General features: G+C 40.2%; 8 protein-coding genes across 8 annotated transcripts; 6 read left to right on the forward strand and 2 right to left on the reverse strand.

Annotated features, from left to right (window-relative positions):
* Window positions 1–543: 543 nt before the first annotated feature.
* On the reverse strand, window positions 544–2,497 carry EAF02_000966 (uncharacterized protein; the record flags this gene model as incomplete). Its single annotated transcript, XM_038897014.1, has 3 exons — window positions 544–1,232; window positions 1,348–2,008; window positions 2,312–2,497. 3 exons carry the CDS (start codon window positions 2,495–2,497, stop codon window positions 544–546), a joined length of 1,536 nt encoding a protein of 511 aa, XP_038763873.1.
* A 1,990-nt stretch (window positions 2,498–4,487) lies between these two features.
* Window positions 4,488–6,537, forward strand: EAF02_000967 (uncharacterized protein). Its single transcript, XM_038897015.1, has 2 exons — window positions 4,488–4,885; window positions 4,935–6,537. The coding sequence occupies exons 1-2, from the start codon at window positions 4,540–4,542 to the stop codon at window positions 6,179–6,181; spliced, it is 1,593 nt and encodes a 530-aa protein (XP_038763874.1). The 5' UTR covers window positions 4,488–4,539; the 3' UTR covers window positions 6,182–6,537.
* A 642-nt stretch (window positions 6,538–7,179) lies between these two features.
* Window positions 7,180–7,548, forward strand: EAF02_000968 (uncharacterized protein; the record flags this gene model as incomplete). The annotated part of the gene is made up of 1 exon (XM_038897016.1): window positions 7,180–7,548. The coding sequence occupies one exon, from the start codon at window positions 7,180–7,182 to the stop codon at window positions 7,546–7,548; it is 369 nt and encodes a 122-aa protein (XP_038763875.1).
* Window positions 7,549–13,581: 6,033 nt separating this feature from the next.
* Window positions 13,582–14,518, forward strand: EAF02_000969 (uncharacterized protein; the record flags this gene model as incomplete). The annotated part of the gene is made up of 3 exons (XM_038897017.1): window positions 13,582–13,626; window positions 13,694–13,960; window positions 14,036–14,518. 3 exons carry the CDS (start codon window positions 13,582–13,584, stop codon window positions 14,516–14,518), a joined length of 795 nt encoding a protein of 264 aa, XP_038763876.1.
* A 135-nt stretch (window positions 14,519–14,653) lies between these two features.
* Window positions 14,654–15,397, forward strand: EAF02_000970 (uncharacterized protein; the record flags this gene model as incomplete). The annotated part of the gene is made up of 1 exon (XM_038897018.1): window positions 14,654–15,397. One exon carries the CDS (start codon window positions 14,654–14,656, stop codon window positions 15,395–15,397), a length of 744 nt encoding a protein of 247 aa, XP_038763877.1.
* Window positions 15,398–16,438: 1,041 nt separating this feature from the next.
* Window positions 16,439–17,087, forward strand: EAF02_000971 (uncharacterized protein; the record flags this gene model as incomplete). Its single annotated transcript, XM_038897019.1, has 2 exons — window positions 16,439–16,829; window positions 16,909–17,087. 2 exons carry the CDS (start codon window positions 16,439–16,441, stop codon window positions 17,085–17,087), a joined length of 570 nt encoding a protein of 189 aa, XP_038763878.1.
* A 705-nt stretch (window positions 17,088–17,792) lies between these two features.
* EAF02_000972 (uncharacterized protein) lies at window positions 17,793–18,821 on the forward strand (the record flags this gene model as incomplete). The annotated part of the gene is made up of 1 exon (XM_038897020.1): window positions 17,793–18,821. The coding sequence occupies one exon, from the start codon at window positions 17,793–17,795 to the stop codon at window positions 18,819–18,821; it is 1,029 nt and encodes a 342-aa protein (XP_038763879.1).
* A 2,463-nt stretch (window positions 18,822–21,284) lies between these two features.
* EAF02_000973 (uncharacterized protein) lies at window positions 21,285–22,130 on the reverse strand (the record flags this gene model as incomplete). Its single annotated transcript, XM_038897021.1, has 1 exon — window positions 21,285–22,130. The coding sequence occupies one exon, from the start codon at window positions 22,128–22,130 to the stop codon at window positions 21,285–21,287; it is 846 nt and encodes a 281-aa protein (XP_038763880.1).
* Window positions 22,131–22,651: the final 521 nt, after the last annotated feature.

Raw genomic sequence — 22,651 nt, forward strand, 5'->3', positions numbered from 1 at the left:
GGGTAGAATAATGGTTGGTAGTCATGACCGGTCGAAGGCGAAATTTAGTAAAGCTCCAAGAACATTGAAGTTGCTTCACAATCTTCACAGTCGAGAAAGAAAACCGGAGATAAACAGCTGCTTAAATCACAGGAATATTGACACATCTTTGGTCATTACGGAGTGAGCTTTTGAGGTTTCCCGCTGTTCGCGTGATGTTTCAATTTCCATTTTGAATAAATATTCAATAAGTCAGGTATACCAAATCGAGAACAGCCTATAGATATGGTATCTTATCCCAACCAAGTGAGAATCCCGAGAAAAAATGTATCACTAGACTATGGACTCTTGATTCAAACTAGGAACTGGATTGTCACCGCAGTTTCGTGCCGTATTAGTAATTAAGATTACAATTTTTCATCATCATTGATGATTGTCTTGCTCTAGATCTGACATGCTGTCATAGCCCAACTTAATTCTCAAGAATGACCACAAAAGATACTAGAACCTCTTTTGAATCGCCATCTGCTTCGAACCATTCACAATCCCCCTCAATTATGTTCCTCACCAAATACGACCGTGGATTTGCTTCATATCCTTGACATTGATATTTCTCCAGAACATGGTTGAAATAAGAGTGACGAAGTAAAGACAAGTGGCACAGATTAACATCAGCCTTTGAGTATCCCCATAGGCTCGGTTTATAGCATTTCTTGTGTCACTTCCCAGTGGATAGCTGGACTGCACTACCAAACTACCATAAATTGATGTGAAGTCGGCTTGAGATGATGCAGGAAGAAGTTCGGCGAGCTTGACAGGGAATATGCCAGTCCAAAGTGCAGCTGCAATAGTGGATCCGATGGCCCCACCAATACTGGCAATCATGGCTTCCATGGCAAGAATAGCGGGGATGTGTTGGTGAGAGGAGACAGCCATGACGGTCATCTGTTCGCACATAATCAAGGTTCCACCACCGAAAGCAATAAAGATTTGACACATTACGATATATCCAATATTGGTATCGGGCTGACGAAATTTAATCAAGAGGCCGACAGCGAGAATAGTGATAGGCACACCGAAGTAAAGAGCCAGCCACTTGAGGCGTCCATTGAATCTGATAATGATTCCAGCGACCAGTGCCCAAAAGCAAGACCCAATAGTGTAGATGTTTGAGATGTAGGTGGCATTCGTAACAGATTGATTGAATACGACGATAAGCATGGAATAAAAGTACGAGTCCCAGATGTACCAAGCTGGTTGAAGTCAGAATCTTGCTAAATTATTGCTTCTTGTGAAGGTCTCCAATGATCGGGGCTGTTGAACATCCTGATTCTAGGAAGCGAGGTCGGGACAAAGAAAGGTACATACCGCAGTAAAGACTAGCAATCATTGTATAGGTGAAGAATACTGTTCGATCCCTCATTAAACCCCAAGGAATGAAGGTCACTGGTGCAAGGTACATTTCGTATAGAGCAAAAGCAACGATTAATAGACCACCAAAGATAATGAAGCAAATGACTAACGGAGATTTCCACTCGCCCTTCTGATAGCTGTACGAGCTGAATGTTAGAAGGAACAGAGCAAGGCCAGCAGCAATCAGCAATAGACCAATGACATCGAACTCCCTGCAATAATAAATAAATGATTCAGTCCAAGTTCGTCCACTGTCAACCTTTTGAATCAAGCCTTGCTTTTCGGCCTTATTTTGATGATAGTAGAAAAGTCCGAACAAAGGTATACAGATAATTGGGAAAATTATGGCCCATATACCGAAACCCCATCTAAAACCTATCGTGTTCAAAACACTTTCAGCAGCAGGTCCATATGCCCAGACTGTAGCAATCCAAGGTGAAGAAGAGAATGCAATCCACCAGGCTCGGTTCTTCAGTTGGGTTGTATCGGCGATGAAGATTGTAAGCGTGAAGTCAATTCCATTGTAACCAACATAGTAGAATACTTGAGCTGCGCAGTATGTTTTAACATCATTATATCCGGCCATCATAACCATACTAAGAGTAAATGAAGCGACCTATGACACAGAAAGCTTGGGGACGACCCCAAATATCCATGAGTTTCGCATATGGTAGTTTTATGAGACCAGCTATGAGACTCGAGATGATGGAAATTGTTGCCGTGAGGGAGTGGGCCTGGAAAGAGGAGGTTACATAGGGTGTAAGTGTGCCGGTCAATCCGGACGCGAATGTCAACAGGAATTCAATAATCCAGATTCTAGATTAAAAACCCTCAGTAAAAGATTCGACGAAAACAATTTTATAATCACGGGCTACACTAACAAAATATAGGCCAGAATCAAATGATTTCTAGTCCATACTTGGTTGATGGCTTCGGCAGCTTGCACGCCATGCTGAAACTCTTTGTTGATGACCTCGCTGTCATTTTCCGAGAGAACATTGGCTGTGGTTGTAGGCGTTTTTTCTTCGTCTACGGATGAGGTATGGGCTGTATCTTCCGCAATTGGTACCTCATTTGGAGTGAGATTATTGAATCGAAACCTCATTTTGCAATCGCCTGTTGGTTGAGAAACCAATAATTCAAAGCTGAAAGATAATGGAAAATGTAGCTAATGACGAAGAATAGAAAAGAGGGATTGAAAGGGTATTTATTCTGAACACTTTGAGAAGTGGCAATATAGACAATGCTCCAGATCACAATAGTGGAAAGGAAAAATTTGAGCGCCAAGGAACACTCAACATTAATTTTTCGCATAATTCACCGTTCTTGTGCAGCTTTAGGCCGGTTAACATGGGGACTTGCCTACTATGCTAGACCCTAGATAAAATGTCGATGATATGTCCTGGTCATTGCCCCAAATAGGTCTCAATATCGGGCTGCATGCAGTTTGACAAGCAAGCTAAGTTTGGAGATCGAAGTCCGTCCACATGCTCAATCTGATGGAGCGAGTGGATCCAACCAAATTAGCGGCCGGCTTTATCCCCATTTTGATCTTATCAGATCATCAAATCGTGTGACTAGTCGTTTCGTATGACTAAAGCTTATGTAGAGTCGGAGAAGAGATGGTCGGTTGGTTTGAAATTCGTTCAACGATAATAAAACCAAGTACTCCCAATGCACTGAGCCTCATATATCAAACAAGTAGGTCACTACTCTGCAGCCGACATGAATTCTATCTTGAAAGTCTGAGATGAATATTGGATGGGAAATGTTGAGTGAGGACAAGTAAGACATTGTCGAGCTATGGATGTTGAAAGATAGATCGATAACGTGAAGAAATAACTAAATCTGCTATGTGGCATTTGACTTTGCGTGGCTAGACCATTAAAAGTTCCGTCTGCCCCTCTCGGATTGAGAACCCTCCCCGATACTGAGCATAAAGTTGAAAACTGGATCGTGGAGCAAGATATTACAAGCGTGAGAAATTATCTGTATGTCGGAATTACACTCAAACAACCAAGAAATTGGTTCAAGGCGCAACCTCCAGGATGGTCCAAATAATCTCACCAGTAAAATCTCTCGAAGATCTCCCTTGCAGTACCATATTCAGTCTAGTTGGACCAAATGATAACTCAATCCTATCGCCGCAATGAACTTCTCGTGATGGCATGAGAAACAGCCGACTTCAACCATGAGCATTGGGTATCGTATGTACCTATACATATGTCTGAATCCCAGGACTCATACTTTAGTCTTCACTTGAATTTGCTTGCCCTTTCCTCTTAGGCAATATTCAAATTTCGTACACCCTACACCATCTCATCTCGTTTTATCAATCACATCTAATCAGATGCTCATTTGTGTCCCATAATGAGTGCGCCAATAGTAGCGCTCGACATATCCCACTCTTATCAGATGGGATACCACAAATTTCAAGGTGAGGCTTTGTCAAGCACTTCACCACAAGTGGGTTTTGGGCCCGAAGGACTGCACTTTCGCATGGTTTGACCCTTCGAAACCAAAGTTCTCATCTGCTGAATGGGCGTCGAATCGTCTCCCAACGGATATATCCAGGCGATAGTTGAGTTCTTTGGGTTAGATTGATGTGATAAAATACCCAATTTCATGTGAAAAAGAGTCTTAATTTTTCTTCCCTTTCACATTCGGTTAGATTAAGGTTAATTAGTGCGAGCATTCTAGTATGGATTGTCTAGTCAGGTGTACTCGTAGAACAAAAAAGTCTTATCTGATCTAATCTGATCCGATCTAATCTAATCAGACCCTAACTGGTGCTAACCATTCCGCGCCTGCATAGAAACATCGATAGATTGAAATGTAGACAAATAACCTGGCGAACGAACAATGAACTGAACTCTTTTGTTGAAACTGCTCACGCCTTTTATGACTTCTTACTCAATTCTAAGAACATAAACTGTCGTTCTTTTCACAAGACTCAAAATGACACGGTAGGTTAAGCATGCCGATCACGCGTTGTTCTAAGCCGTTGTTTATCCGTGCTCGAGCCGTGCTACAAATGTAGTAGACTCTACCTCGGCACGTGCTCGTCAACTTCAATTACCTAGCCATCACTAAACTTCACTCCTCATAGCAACTGCGTCTCCGCATTGCAATTTCTCTTGACTAATCATGTATCCACCCCTTCGTATATTGCTTCCTGGTAAAGGAGCTCTATTAGGCACTGTGATCAAGGACAAAACTACGAACGTATCAAAATGCCATCGCTTTTCAAGAGTACCGTATGCTTTACCACCAACAGGTAAAAGACGATGGCGAAAGCCGTTCCCGCTCCCTTCAAACTTCTCATATGGTTCCGAAAATAATCCGCAAACTTACAACAAGCCGTCTATTCCATGCCCGCAATCCCCGCTACTCGTATCACCAGGCAGCTCGAGTGAGGATTGTTTACAGTGTAACATCTACATCCCACTTGGTGAACCGCCATCAGGTGGTTGGCCAGTGTTCTTCTACATTCGTAGGTGTATCTCCATGACGATTTGAGGATCTATGACTAAGAAATTCAGATGGCGGTTTCCTTCAATACGGCTCGAACAACTCAGACGACCCTTCTTCGTTATTGGCCGAGACAGATGTGAAATGTATTATTGTATGTCCCAATTACAGACTCGGAGTTTTTGGATTTCTAGCCGGTAGAGAACTCTGGGACGAGACTTCAGCTGGAAACTTAGGACTCTGGGATCAACGAGCTGCTCTTGAATGGACATATGAAAACATCGGGTTCTTTGGTGGCAATAATGAGAATATCACAGTCGGTGGTTTATCAGCTGGTTCTTATTCCACATTTCATCAACTCGCGTACGACATCGGCCCCAATTCTAAACGCCAAATCATTCGTAGAATCATTCAATGGTCAAATGGATGTGGAGTTGAGCCCAAACAAATTTCTGAAGCTCAAGAACAATTTGATGATTTACTTTCTGTTTTGGGAATATCTCAGTCTTTGAGCGCAAAGCAGACCGTGGAAGTTCTTCGCACTAAAAGCTCTGATGAATTAATAGTTGCCGTTGGAAAATTGAAGCAGATTTTCATTCGTCCGGTTCTCGATGGAGAGTTCATTTCGAAGGATCTGTTCACTAGAATCTATGATGGTACGTTCGGGAAACGATTCAAAGAACTTGGCATCAAAACCATCATCGGGGATCTTACACAAGAATATCAGCTCTATAAAAACGTGTTCCCGCCGCATTCGTATGAGAGATTGATTAACCGTCTTTCATGGGATTACCCACGAAGTATCGCCACGGCCGTTTGCGCTAAATATAAACCGGGCCACACTTCTTCAAACTACCCGAAGGAACATTGGATTGAAATTTTTGGTAAATTGTATGCTGACATGCAAATACATTCTACTATGCGTGGCTTCCTCGTCGCCATATCTTCTGATGTCCCAATTCAGAGTATCAATCGATACAGAATTGATTGGAGAACAGAAAGTGTGGACAAAAGGTTGCCTAAAATTGTTGGAGCCACTCACGGGACGGACATGTCAATATGGTTCTTTGGGAACGGGGATCTCTTGAATGACAACGAGAAGGTCTTATTGAGAAACTGGTTGAAGCCAATGGCTGATTTCATACAAGGTAATGACTTCATTTGGGGTACACGGTCAATTAAGGAAGTGAAATTTCTTACTTCAGATGGAAAGATTCAAATCAGAGATGACGATATATTTCAACAAAGTCTAGAATTGTGGAATCTTTCGAGAGAGGTCATTGAATCTCAAATTCAAATTAAACAATCTAAGATATGAGATCTCAGATTCTTCTTGTTGACATTACTGTAGTCATCGAGGCGATTTTACTCAAATTCTCCTATGTATTGTAAGTCTAGTAGCGGTAATTGGCTTCAATCAAAGCATCAGCTATTTTCGAGTGGTTTCAAAGTTAAGCAAGTAGTACCTTATAGCATTCGAGTTCATAGTCGTCAGCCACTGAGAGACAACTTGGTAGAATATAGAGTGCTCGAAGATAAAGTAGTCAAAAGAAAAAAGTGGAAGTGATATTTGCGTGTCACAAAAGCTAATGTGAATCGCGAGAGGAGCTCAAGTATTGAAAGAGAAGTCTCAATCGTAGGCCTTCTCCTGGATTAATCATGGAAAAGACTCACTGTGATTACCAGACCACGAAAGATGACGACATCTAGGCATTTGGGGCCCCTGGTCAAATTTGTAAATATGGAAGCCCTAATTCACCCATATCTTGTGAATAGATAGTAAGGTTTCAGACACAAGATGATACCTTCAAGACCAACCGATAAGCAAAGAAAGGGCCCAAAGTAAAGTAGAGAGAGCGGCATAGATTTCGCACTAATTAGTAAATGAACTAATCTCACAATCATCTAAAATTTCCAACTTCTCGGATATTGCCCAGTGTAAAATTTGAGCTTTTCTTAAATCTCAATCTCTGTTCTTCTTACACAACAAACAAAAAGCTCTGTACCATCTTTCAAGACCCCTTACCTGTCCAAATTTTATTGCTCGGAGCAGCTGTACTTTACACATTACCAGTTAGGATTCCTCAAGTTTTGTTCTGGGCAATCTAATATGTTCTTCCAATATTTACAATCTTCATAAACCTTTGTTTCATCTAGCAACGGTTGATCTTGAAGCCACATTATATCTCAACCCTAACATTCAATTTTAGCTTCAATAATCTATAGCTGTGACAAGCTTAGGAGCTTCTTGCCGCCCGATCCAAATCATCTGCTGCCGCACACAAGACATACTTTTCAGCTTCCATCGAATACACAATGGACATCACCAACCATGAAGGCAGAGCTGTACCTTTGGCACCAGTTCATACAATTCTCATCTGTCCAACAGCGGATTACAAGGCTCCGAACTATATCTGCTATGACTACGTTTGTCAATACTGTCCCAAGGGAGACCAAGGAGCTCAAGTCCTTTACTATCCACAAGAAGCCGTTGATTCACATCAGAATGGCCCACGAGTATATACTCGCTTTTACCACGATCATAGGTATCAGGTGTATGCTACCAATGAATATGAAATGCCTCCTCAGCATTCTAAAGCTAAAATCTGTCACTTTTGGTGTCAACATGAGGTTAGTCCGAGCCCAACTGCCATCCCTTGCTGTATGCCTATAAATACTGATTGAATTCATTAGATTGACACAAGTCCCCCAATCCAGCGTACCTGGTATTATGTTCCATGGAGTGACCCCATTCCTGGCGTTCTTCAAGACGATGGAAACATATCTTTCACCGATCCCGTCTCTGGCTATACCATAATCGACAGTTCCTCTGTTCCTGCCGGATTCAGACCTGTTGAACCTTAATGCCTTGTATTTAAGGTTACTAGGAATGAGGGGTAATCAGGATCGACAGAGGCTTATAGAAGATTCTAGTCTTGTAGCGACAACGACATTGATTAGAAATACAAGAGATAAAACAGAAGGTTCTAGATAGTCCTGAAAGGCCTATATATACAGATCCTCTATCATTGTAAATAAATAATCAAGTTGAAATCAATATTCAAGAAAGGACAATATTAAATCTGAGTCACCACTCGCGTATATATTATATATCACTTATATATATATATATGATAAACCTCTGAACAAGAGGTTATAAGCCCGGGATAGCGCCAGGACTCAGATATTTCAATTCGATCAATCTGAAGAGGAGCTTATAAAATCGACTTATAAAGCTTAATACATTTAGACTACAAGCTAGAATAAAGGAAGATTACAGTTTCGAGAAGCCGAAGATCAGTAAGCTCACCAGTACGAATTATAGACCATGGAGCATTCAAGTAAAACAACTTCTTAAAGACCAGAGCCTTTGGAATATAATAGAAAAAGATATAGATATCGAAAAGAAGACTTTAGGATCAAAAGATCCGAAAGTTATAGACACAAAGACTAGCACAATTATTATAAGCCTTTGCGAAAGGGAAGCTTTAAACTTTATATTGCTCTGCTCAACTACTAAGAAGCAATGGAAAGTGCTGAAAGATATATATCAGCTATTAGGGCAACAATAATTAAGCTTTAAGATACAAGTTTTCATAGGGTATAAAATACCAGAAGGAAGTTTAGTTAAGGTAGTAGAAATAGCTAATTATTTTAATACCTTGTAAACTGAAATAAGTGAAATATCACCAACAGAGAAGTTATCAAACACATTAAAGATATCGATCTTTTATAAAATAGTCAAAAATATGGATTCGCGATTTAATCCCTTGATTCTTCAATTAAAGGTCAGAAATAAACCATTAAGCTTTAATACTATAATAACTAAATTCATGGAATTCGAACATCGAATAGGCCCTAGAAAGAGTATAAAAGAAAATGCTCTGAGTGCAAAAACAGATTCGAAAGGATTTAAAGGAAAATGCTTCAATTACAGAAAGGGAGGGTATAGAAAGACTGATTATAGAAAGGCTAAAAAGAATCCGGATAGTTCTAATTCGAATAATCCAATTACTGGATTATTATCGATATCCAGTAATGGTAGAGGCCTATTACCAAAAGCGGAACAAGCGAAATCAGCCGAGATTAGTTGGATGGCTAATATAAGCCAAAAGTGTTCTCAAGAACCTATATGGATAATGGATTCAGGGTGCTCAAGGCATATGATATATGCTAAGGAGGAATTTAGTGATTATGAACTATTAGATAAACCTATCAATATTACTACAGTATCAGGAGCTGTAATTAAGGCTATTGGTAAAGGGACTGTAGTTTTAAAGGTTAAGGTTGAAAGGGAAATTAGGTTTACATCTTTAATTCGAGTTTTACACATTCCAGGACTAGCAGGATCGTTAATCTCAGTTTTGCAGCTTCAAGATAAAGGACTGACTATAATAACTACAATTAGTTCTGAAAAGAAGCTATTGATACAATATCAAGGAGTGACTATAAATACTGCCTATCGAATAGGGTATGCCTATATCCTTGAAGGACCTGATTAGTATAGGGTTAATAGCCTAAAAGCTTTTAAATCGATAGAAGCCCCTAAACAAAAGGAAGCGGTATTGTGGCATCGAAGATTAGGCCACTTGAGCCCAGAAAGCCTTAATATACTGCATAAAGCTATTAAAGGCTTGAAAAAACCAATTAAAGGCTTAATAGAGTTATGTGAAGCTTGTATTATCTCGAAATCAATAAGGATAATAAATCGGAAAGCTTTAGAATGTTGTAAAAGCCTATTAGAGAGAGTCTATAATGACTTTTGGGGTTCTTATAAGATATCAGGTTTATTCGGAGAGCTTTATATACTTATTTTTATAAATAACTATACTCGCAAATCATAGATTTATTTCATTAAAGATAGGAAATCATTACGAAGTATATTTCAGGTTTTTAAGGCTAGAGTAAAGAATGAGACAGGTTTAAAGCTCAAGATTCTTAAAACTAATAATACCCCTGAATATAAGGTATTAGAGTCTTAAATAGCTATTATTGGCATAGTATTCAAATATACTACGCCATATACATCTGAACAGAATGAAATAGCGGAAAGGCTAAATAGAAGCCTAATATCGCTAGCTAGAGCTATGCTTCAAGATACAGAACTATCATTAAAGTTTTGGCCAGAAGCAGCTGCTATAGTCTGTTATTTAAGGAATAGAATTCCTATTGGCCCTGATGGCAAAATATCTGAAGAAGTATATAGTGGCAAAAAGCTATATATCGGATATTTGAGAACATTTGGCTGTGTAGCTTATACTCATATTCCAAAGGAAAAGCATTCTAAATTGAAACCGAATACTAGGAAAACGGTATTTGTAGGTTATATATCTACAAATAGATAATATAGATTATATGATATTGAAAAGAGGAATATCATAGTATTAATAGAGCCTAAATTCTTGGAAAATAAGCATCTAAAATAACTAGAAGACTCAAAAGATGAGGGAGAAGTATCAGTGCCTTTCAATCCAATAGAGTCTGTATTACCTATTAGTAGTAATAATAAGGGATCTATAGAACTCTAATCAGAAGAAGAAGATATTGGTGATATAATAGTGGTAGATATAGGAAATTGGATAGCCGGATCTAGATCTCCTGAAAACCCTAGATTTAGGAGGGTAGAGGTTCTTGAAGAAGAAGAAGAGTCTGAAAGCGAATTTGAAGATACTCAACAAGAGCTGGAAATCTAGGATCCTCAAGATATATTAGGCGAAGAAAGGCTTATAGGATGTACACTCAGGGAGCAAAAGCCAATAAATTATGCTTTGTCAATTATATCGAAAATCAAAATATTTGAAAGCTATAAAGAAGCTATAAACGATTCTGTGTATAGTGTATATTGGAAAAAAGCTATTCAAAAAGAGCTAAATAAGTTATAAGTTCTTAGAATTTGGGAATATACGGAATTGCTTAAAGAAAAGAAAGCAATAGGGTGTAAATGGGTATTTACAGTCAAATATACCCCTATTAGCTTGATTGATAAATTCAAGGCTAGGCTAGTAGCCCAAGGATTTAAGCAGATTCCAGGGAATGATTTTCTAGAAATATTCAGTCCTATAATCAGACAAGAAAGCTTGAGAGCTTTATTGGCTATAGGAGCCTATGAGGATCTGGAAATATGCCAAATAGATGTAGTCAGTGTCTATCCAAGAGCTGAACTATATATTATGATATACCTTAAGTCTTCAGAAGTATTAATAGAATGCTTAAAAAACAAAGCTTTGCTTTTGAAAAGACTATTATATGGTTTGAAGCAATCAGGAAGAGAATAGTATATTGAGACTTGCAAAGGATTAAATAAACTAAGGTTTAATTCAACTTATAGCGACCCAAGTGTATTCAGAAATCCGGAAACAGATATATTAATAGGATTATATATAAATGATATGATTCTATTAGAACCCAACTTAAAGGATATTCAAAAAATCATAAAAAGAATATCGAAGATTTAGAAAATAAAAGATTTAGAGGATGTAGACAAGATATTAGGCCTACAAGTTATTAGAGATCGATAAAAGAAGACCCTGAATATAAACCAAAAACAATATATTGAAGATCTAATCGAGTAATTCAGGATAGATAAGGCTAAACCTGAGAAACTATCAGCAAATGATCGAAATATATTGGTTATAGGGTTTCCCAATAAAGCTCAAACAGATCAAGCCCTATATCAGAGTACTGTAGGAGGTATATTATGAACAGCTAAAGGTACCCGTATTGATATAGCTTATATATCGGGACAAATCAGTCAATATTGTAGTAGGCCTATAATAAAGCATTGGAATGCTGCAATGAGGGTATTGCGATACCTTAAAGGAACTATTGATTATAGTTTAGAATACGGCCAAACAGATAAAGCTACAAAACTACAAGGATACTGTGATGCCGACTATGCTGGGGATATAATGGATCGAAAATCGATATCAGGATATCTATATTTACTATTAGAAGAACCTATAAGTTGAAACTCAACTAAATAACACTGTATCAGTACTTCAACAACTGAAGCTGAATATATAGTTTTATCGAAAGCTAGCAAGCAAGGACAGTGGTTGAGAGGGCTATTGAAAAAGCTTCATAGGGAACAATATCTAGGCAAGAGCTTAGAAGTACCAGTCTATAATGATAATCAAGAATGTATAGCACTAGCTAAGGATCCTATAGCTCACAATCACACTAAGCATATTGATATCAGATATCATTATATTAGGGATCTAGTAGCCTATGGAAAGACTACTATTGAATATTGCCCAACTAAGGATATGCTAGCAGATTTATTTACAAAGTTATTGCTAGTATTAGTATATATGAATTGTATCAAAGGGTTATTAAAGATCTAATAAGGATAGGAATATTTATAAGATACAGGAAGGGGATTGTTGAATCTTAATGCCTTGTATTTAAGGTTATTAGGAATAAAGGGTAATCAGGATCGACAGAGGCTTATAGAAGATTCTAGTCTTGTAGCGATGACGATATTGATTAAAAATACAAAAAATAAAACAGAAGGTTCTAGATAGTCCTGAAAGGCCTATATATATAGGTCCTTTATTATTATAAATAAATAATCAAGTTGAAATCAATATTCAAGAAAGAACAATATTAAATCTGAGTTACCACTTGCGTATATATTATATATCACTTATATATATATATATGATAAACCTCTGAACAAGAAGACCCTACCGCGAAGGAGACACTCCATTCAATACAAATTGGCAAACAATACCCTCCTCTCCATCTTTTCAACTTGGAACAAAACTTGCCACTCCCAATCTTGATATTGGTTCGTCGCGATCCAGGTCTTCTGAATCCGGTGGCATTATTGTAACTCCTCGGAGCGAGTACAGTACCTCAGGAGCACATAGATTGCCGACCAATTATCAGGTACCAGCGGAACCAATCATTCAGACTGAGGTTGAACAGATCCATCAAGGTGGAGCTGTCCTTGTATCGGAGTTGAACGAAAGTGAGCGAAATCCAACTAGAGCTGTCTGCGGAAGAGGATGGGGAGAAGGAGGAAGACGTACAGAAGTATCAATCCCTCGGGTAATTACTGGTGGTGCTGGTCGTGGCAACGGAATTGGAAATGACAACACAAACCCGCCAAGCGGCCCCAGAGGTGGAGGAAATGGTCGGAGCTACAATCGTGGTCGAGGAGGACGTCCTACTAGAATCTGGAATTGGCATGTTTGATTTTGTTGATGAGGAATGGAATGGTATTAAGGCTTGTCGTTTAGTGTCTGCTTTTCTTTAATGTAGTTAGCTATAGTATTTGGGCATTGGTACTCATAATGCAATCTCTCCCATATTCATGTTATTTTCAAAAATCATTGTGGCGCACAGTATGATAATGACCCTCTACATTCTTTCTTTTCGGAAATTAATTCACGATCGGATGAAAAATGTCAGGAAGAGCCAGATCCTACATCACTGGTAGATCTAGGATTCTGTGATCTCTCAGAAAACTCGACAGCTGAAGAGTTGTAGGACGGTTTATTTGAAAATCAACATATCTAATTCTCGGTGAGTATTAGAAAATCAGATAAACTCTTGCATTGGCACTTTTTCTCAACTCCGCGGATTTAAGATTATGTCCGGCGCTTACTCTCTCCGTTCCAGAAGAATGGCGAAATGATAATCATACCATCTCTTTGACTTGCAACAATTTGCTTCACTCCATCCGTGATTGCACATCAAATCGCCCAAGTCGCCATGCCTTTTCCGAGCCGTGGATGTCATACGTGCAAGAAGCGACGGGTAAAGGCAGGTCTTAAGAATATCTCATCATCATTCATTGGTCTTGAGACTTACAAAGATAACACAGTGCGATGAAACAAAGCCATCCTGCGACCGTTGTGCAAAAGCAAAAATCAATTGTCAGGGCTATAGTGGCATTGAAAAATACGAGTTCTTGAACGAAAACGAGGCAGCGAGTGGTAAGATAAAACGACCTCGAGGTCCCAATCTGCGGCGGTCAATGCAACTAAATTCACCATTTCAATCCCCCGTGCCAGAAAAACAGACAAGACATGTCAATATGACGATAGACGAAGCCAATTTAATCAAACTTCCAAGCATCCCACATGTCACTGTTCTTTTCTAATCGCCGCGACCTCCTCCCACAACACCTCTGCAAGATCAAGCTATTGCCTACTATACAATACAGTTTGTCCAGACACCAGGAAGAATGTTTACTAGTCATAATAGCCGAATAAATTGTTGTGTCGGTTCTTTTCAGCACTCCTCAATTTTCAGCCTCGCATCGTCAACGATTTGCCGACTTTCTTCTTGGACGATTGCATCACCGGAACAAGCATCTCATGCCATATCTACCTGTTCCACATTACAACTCGCTATTCTTGCAATTGCCCACACGACTTTCGGGCGATCGACAAAGAATCTTGCTGCTTTATCAATTGGGAGTAAGATATACTCACAAGCCCTGGCGGCGACGAATCTAGCGCTGAGAAACTCAGAGAGAGTCGTAATGGATGTAGTCATTCTTACCGTTCTCCTTTTAAGTCATTTTGAGAATTCCGTGACCCAAAAAGCTCAATTTGTCGCTAAAGACATCAAGATTATAGCTGCGAAGGCTTTTAACTATCATGATGGCGCGATTGCAATTTTAAATTTACGACTGCAACGCTAGCAAGAGTCATATCGATCGTATTATTCAATTCTTCCAACCCATTCCAGCAACTCTAGCACCTCTCATAAAAACTCTGGGTCGGAATTAGACAAGATTACAAGGCGACACTTAGTTCGTTCGCTCCTGCTCAGAAGCATGCCGATACCAAGTTGGCTGAAGAATGGAAGAGTCTTCGGGGAGATAGGCTCAAGCTTAGTTCTTGATCAGTGTTTAGTTGAAGTCGCCGATTTGGGGTATTGTGTGAGCCATGCTTCTATTGGTCTCGACGGTATTTCTGCAAGAGGAAGTGGGCAGATTACTACAAAGATGCGCGGCTTATTGGTACTAGCACAAGAGTTGGAAACGGAATTGGTCAGATGGGCCAAGGAAGTACCGATGGTGGATTATTGGAGTACTTTTCGAGTGACGGTAGATGATGATGGCGAGCCTGGCGCAAATGATGTCTTTGATCAAATGGTTCATCTATATCCCTCGATTAGCCATGCCGCAATGTGGGCTCAATATCGTGCTATCCGTCTTCACGTGAATGACATCATACTGAAAGTCTTTCACAGCGAAATAGAGTCTTCAAAACCTGACACCAAGTTCCAAGAAGATATCGTTATACTGAATATGGAGAAACTAGCTCTGGATTTCTGCGCCAGTCTACCGTTTGTTCTGGGATGGGTTGAACTTGGAGGGACAGGTATGAAAATGGTACGCAAGGGACGAAGAGATGCAGTTAAGGCTAGCACGGCTAGTTTGTTTTGCTGCCCGTTGACTGTGTCAACAATAGTCTCTGAGATTCTAGAGCAACATCGATCATATCTGAAGAGCCGTTTACGAGATGTCAGCGAACTTGTCGATGATGGGGTCTTGGAGACAATTGCTCATTTATGATCGATGTGTGCTAGACTCTATAGATCAGAATTGGAGTCTAATAAGGATTGGCACTGGAAAAGAACTGTCTGTTTCCTCCTTGTAGTCACCAATGCAAAAGATAAGGCAAAGCCAAAAAAGCAATTTCATTACTCTCTTGATGAAGGCTACGCCATTGATCTTATCTCTTCGTCGGGGTTTCTGGCCGCTACAACTGTATTCATCCGGGCAGCTTCACATGCAAACTAATGGCAAAAAATAGACTGAAGCTTGACATGCCAATTTCGTTGCTCTGCGCTGGCGTCATGCTTACGATCCTACCATGCAAACTACTTCGTGACTTTAAAAAGTCGCAGATTATCTCGTTTTCATGACCAAGAAATCGAACATATTGACCTACGAATACGCAAGGTGTGCAACAAAGTCCCCGACTCATCAAAGGAGATTTTATGCTCTTGCAGAGGTCTTGTCGATTTTCTCCTTGGAATACTGAGCGAATCTCTATTGTGCAATTCTTCATTCCGGTGCACTTGTACATCAAACCTTCAGATTGGCAAGCCAAAGTACCAGTAGGCAAATTAGGATAAGAGATATATTTGTCTCTGGCAATCAAATCCGGCCCGCCTTGTAAAATCTAGAACACATACTACGCTCCGGATATTTTTCCGCTGTATTAATAAAGAAGCGTGAGCTCCTTCAATGTTATTCGTCATTTTTTATTATACAGCCTGCAGTAAGCTTAAAAGTGGGGCAAATTGAAATTAAGCCGACGTAAGGGATTTCTTCCTCAAACCCTTGCCACAAAACCACCAGATTTCTAAGCAATATCGAAATCGTAGTGATAGAAATGTTGACTCTGCATTTAATGACGTGATTCAATCCTAAGACCTGATGGACCAATCTCGAGACCCCGAGTACATGAACCTGCCACTGCCACTAAACGCACCCATCAAGGAGTAGGATGTGAGCAAAATTTCACGTATTTGTATAAAGTAACACCGATAACTTCTTTCTACAGGATCGGTACCTACTCTTTACAAGTATTCAAAAACACTTAAAGCCATGGCTCATCCTGAGATTAAATTCTATTGGGCACCTGGCGCTTGCTCTTTATGCCCTCATGTTCTTCTGTTCGAAACTGGAGTTTCTTTTGAATCAATTGCCAACTTAATCACAAAAGAGACGGTAGAATTTACTCAAAACTTCTCTTCCATAAATCCCAAGATGCGTGTTCCAGTACTCTCACTTGAGGGTGAAAATATTACAGAGGTTCCTGCTATTGCGACAGCGATATCTTCATTTGCTCCGGAACTGCATCTTTTAGGGCGAACAACAATGGAAACAATAAGAGTGTATGAATGGATGAATTGGCTTAGCGGAACATTGCATGCTCATGCATTCGGTGGCCTATTAAGACCGGAGAGAATGAGTGATGAAAAAGCAGCATTGCCGGGTATTGAGAAAAAAAAGTATGGGAAATGTCCAGAATTGTTTTGATATGATTGAGGGAAAGTTGAATGGCCTTTACGCAGTCGGAGGTGCATTCACAGTCGTCGGTTCGTATCTTTTCGTGTTCCATCGTTGGGGAGAAGGACATGGCTTGGATATGAAGAGAGCGTATCCGAAATACACAGCGCTTGTGGAGAATCTGGTGAATCGTCCTTCTGTCCAGAAGGTCTTGGAGCTCGAAAAGTCGCAGGTCGATTTATAGACATTCAAATCCTCCCAGGTAATTTTGTCGACACTCTTGATTTGTTCGACTGTTTTCGGCAAAAAGGAATGATAGCATCTGCCGCTGTCTTGTTGTTTTTAAAGGGCGCGAGAAATGGTATGAAAGTCAAAATGTTCAGTGTTTCATTCGGGTACCCAGAGTCTTTGCATTGTGTGAGATCCGCATTTCACACTCCCTATATCCTGTTCGTATATGCGATTTTCGCGCGCCAACTACTGCCATATTGTCGCTCGCTGGTCATTGGCCATTCGCTGTCACTCGTACAGATTGTTCTAAGATTTGTTTAGAAACATTAGCCTATCTACGAGCTTAAAGATGCTGAGTATCTAAAACGACGTAGCCAGTTTGCGCGATGTGGGATAACTGAATGTTTCGATATCGCATAGTAATTTGTGAATAGAAGACGAGATTGAGGAATAGATTGTGCGCGTTGTGCGATTTCTTTGGTGAACGATGGAGTGCACCCAGATAAATTATTTCCTGTCAAAATTGTATCTTTATCAACTACCCGTAAACCTTGTACGAAGGTAATGATTGCTACAACACGTGCAGGAAATTGATAGATTATGTAAGCGGGGGTGAACTGATCGTCTATCTGCCGAGGTTACTTCCCTTGGTCAGATCACATCCACAACGATTCAATATAACAACAGTTTCGATATTATCCGATCGTAAAATATCAGTATGACTATAAAGGTCCTCATTGTCGGTGCTGGTGCTGTTGGTGCATTCTACGGATCTCGAATTGCTCAGGTTCAAGGCACTCAAGTCTCCGTTATATGTCGATCAAATTACAAAGCTGTCACCGCCAATGGGTTCAATGTCACATCACCAAAATTTGGAGAATACAAATTCATTCCGCATCAAACCTTTGCCAACCCACAAGAAGCTCGAGATTCGAATGAAGAATGGGATTATATTGTCGTAAGCACAAAGGCGCTTCCAGATGTTAACGATGATTCCGAGATCCTTGAAGGCCTCGTGAAGAAAGGTCACACATCTATCGTCTTGGTCCAAAATGGTCTCGGTGTGGAAGAACCATATTCAAACAGGTTCTCAGGGTCCACCATATTAAGTGCTGTCACTGTTGTGAGCGCCGAACAGACTTCCCCAGGTCTTATTAAGCATAACAGATGGACACGAATAAGCATTGGCCCATATTTACCCGGTGTTGTTGAATCGACGAAGTTGAGTAATGATCAACACATGGCTGTTCAACGAAACAATACGTTTGTGAAATTATTACAAACAGGTGGCATCTCGGATGCCCAGGAGTACTCACATTGGAAACTTCAAATGGTGAGGTGGCATAAAATCGCCATTAATGCGAGTATGAATCCTTCCGCTGTGCTTTCATCTGGGAGCACAAATAATGATATGTCGCTCGATCCAGAGCTTTACATTCATTTGAAAGGTGTCATGGACGAAGTTTTAGAGACAGCCCCAAAGATATTGGGGACTAAGCTACCACAAGAATTTGCAACTTCTGAGCAGCTGTTGAAAAGTACACAGAAGAATACTAGTGGAAGTAAGCCAAGTATGTTATTGGATTGGGAGCAGGGGAAGACAATGGAGCTTGAAGTCATTTTGGGAAATCCAATCCGAATTGCCAGGAGTCATGGACTGGAAATGCCAAGGCTACAAACATTATATGCTTTATTAAGGAAAGCTCAAGAGAATAGAACAAAGGAGAAAGTTAGTAGTAAACTTTGAATATTATATTAGTACCTGTAGATTTTCAAATGTATCTGAAAATAAGAAAATTTTTATTTCGATCCGCAGTCTTGAGGAATCAGGAATTTAGTGGGATGAGCTTTATAATTAAGTTGAAAGTTATATATAGTAGTAATGAGCTCAATTGTATATTACAAGGTGAGTTATCAAATTATTTGCCAAGAGGGCGACAATCTGGAACACAAGCGACGATGTAGGCAACATTTCGTCCGAGCCTGAGGAGATTTTAGCAATGAAGGTCAAGTGTGGAGGTAGAATACACACCTAGCCCATATTAATAGATTCATATTGGTATCTGTAATAAAAGTCAATTGTCCGATTGTGACGAGAAATGTGTACAAGACTTATACAGGTGGGGTCTTTTGGTCGAAGTATGATATAAGATAGACAGTCCTAACAATCGCACATATACCGGTACTGTGTAAAGTTTCCCGTTAGCGCAGAAACTAGTGAAAGCAAGAGAGAGAGAGAGAGAGAACTCAAACTGGCATTATTCCCAGCCCGATGAGGATGCATAGAATGATTTTGTTTCTCTTGTCTAAGTGGAGATTTTTGATGACCCAGATTGAAATGAGTGATAGGGACCAGTCGGAGAAAGCAGCGACACCTAAGATCACTTCTTGCCAGCTCATCAACCTAACTTGAAAATTTCATGACAAACCTCCTTGTAGTTGCGCAAATTTAATGAAAACTATAGGGTTCCAGCAAGAGCCCTGCAATGTCTGGTTCCAGATTTTTTGGGTGGGTCGACATTGGAGTACCCCGTGTCCATGGAGCTCTTGAGCCTTGATATCCCGAGCCACACACCCTATAGTTCGCAGTTTACTCTTTTTGATCAGTACTTCACCGCAGTTCTTGTCGGGAATTCGATCTTCATTGTGTGCGATCCTCGTGGTATGATGATGATTCCTCATTTATCACCCTCCATGAATCAGAGAACATCCGTGGCCAGCAGCGCAACTTTGAAGTTTGTACAGTAAAATTCTTCTTTCAAAACCATTTGATCTCATATTGGGAATCTCCAGATAAAAATACGATGAAGCAGACTACAGGAACAGTATTTTACCTCAAGCGTGATGTCTTATATGAGAGTACCAAGCCTTGATTTTGCTATATTCCGCCGAAAATTCTAAATGGGGCGCCTGTAACCAACCAAAAGTATATTCCTTCGGAAATTTCTATAACGAGTCTCCATGGACAAGAGCACAGTTTTACGCTGAACAAGAACGGGTTCGAGGTTCTTGAGCATCCCTTGGACGCCAAATATACACTCAAGAATCTTCGAGAGGATAACACTCTAATGGAACAGTATAAAAGTGAGATCGAGAAACTTTTGAAACAAAGGCTTGGGGCAGAAGAAGTTGTTGTTTTCGACGAGGAAGTGAGTAGTCCCAAGATTAAGCCTCAACGGTCACTCTACTAAGGTCCTAATCTTGATCAAGTTGCGGAAAAGAAACCAAGAGTTCCCAGGATCACTTGGCGAGCGCTCAGCTCTCGAGCAGCATGTGAGAGGAGCTCATGTTGGTTCGTAACTCAAACTCATCTTTATCATGATGTAAATTGCACACATTGCAATTCTAAGGACTGACGAAAATGCCGAATAGATTCCTCGCCAACAAGCGCCATTGAGCGCGCTGTTTATATCTGTGATACACCAGCTGAGCGAGCACGTCTCGAGGGCAGAATACAGATAATTAAGTAGGTTTCAACCACAATCTATCACACGCCTGCAAGCTAATTCAGACTTTGAAGTACATGGCGTCCTCTCTTCGATGATTTAATGACTGGCCACTAGCACTATGCGACAGTCGCTCAATCAACCTTGAAGGAGATCTTATTCCATCAGACAGCGTATTTCCCGAAACAGTGTCAGCGACGTTACAAGTCTTCCAGAATACCTAGCATAAATGGTAATTTTTGGATGGGCAAAAGACGGACGAAATGTTGCTTTTCAAAATCTTTGATTCGGATGACTCCGTATCTCGATGTAGGTACTTGTTCTGTGAATCTTTCCTGTGAAATTGTGCTAACAACTATTTTTCATAGTTTGTCCCCATGCTTCCTTTGATTGTGGCGATGTTGCCAACGCAAGACCCCGAGAGAGTGTTGAGATCAGAGCTGTTGTATTTTATGGGAAAGCAGGAGAGTAATAGGAACAGTTCCATAGATGGCATGTTATTTCCAAACATCACCATCGTAGAAAGTATTTTGCCTCAGTATTTAGACATCACCTTGCCAAAGTATCATAGAGGTCCATTGTAATAGGAAGTTGAGATACAATTATGTATGCACCGACTTGTGTGATAATTGATAGCAGTGAATCAAGAGTATAGACTAAATCGTCGATGTGCATGAATCTTCCAATAATTGATTGCCACATGTACATATGAAGTCAATATAGAAACTAGGATAAGTAGCTGACCAATATGTGTTTCAACCATCTTACAACACAGTTTTGGTTGCAATGGCTACCCAAGCAACCATGCGAAAGCCAATCTTATCGCCAGACCTCACTATAAAATCGTTCTTATTATCTTTCAGAACAAGTTCTGTGGCCCCAAGGAGCTGATTCTTTTCTTCCTCTGGCCACTGATCCCCTACCATGTTCATGAAATTATCTGTAAATCCTTTAGCTGCCTCGTGAACACCTTCATTCCACCACATAACCTCCTTCTCGTAGATTTCCACGTCGTGGAATTCTCCAGACTTTAGCGTCAATTCCATCGTTTCTCTTTGAGTCCAGCGATCGAGTGTGGACATGGCGACAGGCTCGGTACCGGGTCTGATTATCGCCTGGACTGCGTGAAGAATTGGATAAAATGGTACTTCCTTCCAACATGTAACAACCGCCTTTCCACCGGGTTTCAAAGTGCGATGCAACTCTTTTGCACCAATAATGGGATCAGAGTAGAAGAAAATCCCGAAATTTGTTATAGAAACATCAAAGATCTCATTGGCGTAGCTTAAACTCACACCGTCCATAACACCCGTCTTAACTCGATCCTGCCAGCCATTCTTATTGATAAGATTATCAAGCAAAGCTATCATGCCTGGTGCAATGTCTGCGGCGTGAACTTGGGCATTGGGATATGCCTTTAAAATGGCTTCTGTCACCATACCTGGTCCACAGGCACTGTCGAGTATCTTTGGGTTTTCAGGTAAGTCAGATAGAAGAGAAATAGCGTATTCAATGACTCTACGAGTACTACCCCCGAGTCGTCGCTCATAGGCTGAGGCTTGTGTATTGAAAGAGTCGCAAAGAGGGGAGACGTCGGTTGTTGTAGTCATGATTGCTGAATAAAGTACTGTTTGTTTCGTGCAAGTGGAGAAAAGCTTCGATATTTTCACGATGTAACAATTTACATCCGGATATTGAACAGCACAAATCAAGGCAGATGTGCATGGCCATTTGCGCTTATAAATCATGGCGGCTTTTCAGGTCTCAAAGTATCACGTGAGCGATCCATCTTTACACACGGAAAGCAAGGCTTACGATGACTCTAAATTGCACATTCTGATGGCTACAAACTTCGTAACTAGATTTTATGGAGACTCGAACTCTCCCTTCTGTCTTCCATTGATACAGAAACGGTTTATATAATAAGCGATAACATAGTTTCGGATGTAAAGCAGTATCAGAAATATATAACTTATTTTAGATGACCGGTCTGGAAAAATAAGAAACCTAGTTTATCTAACTCTTCAATACTTATTCTTCTTTTGCTTCAGCATCTCCAAGAACTAATTATTGATTTAAGAAGGATACGGAAGACGTAGCATCCACGTATTCGTAGCTTCTAAATATCTAA

Source organism: Botrytis sinoallii (assembly GCF_014898435.1).
Source record: "Botrytis sinoallii strain Bc 23 chromosome Unknown BSIN_001, whole genome shotgun sequence".
In the NCBI taxonomy this organism is placed as follows: domain Eukaryota; kingdom Fungi; phylum Ascomycota; class Leotiomycetes; order Helotiales; family Sclerotiniaceae; genus Botrytis; species Botrytis sinoallii.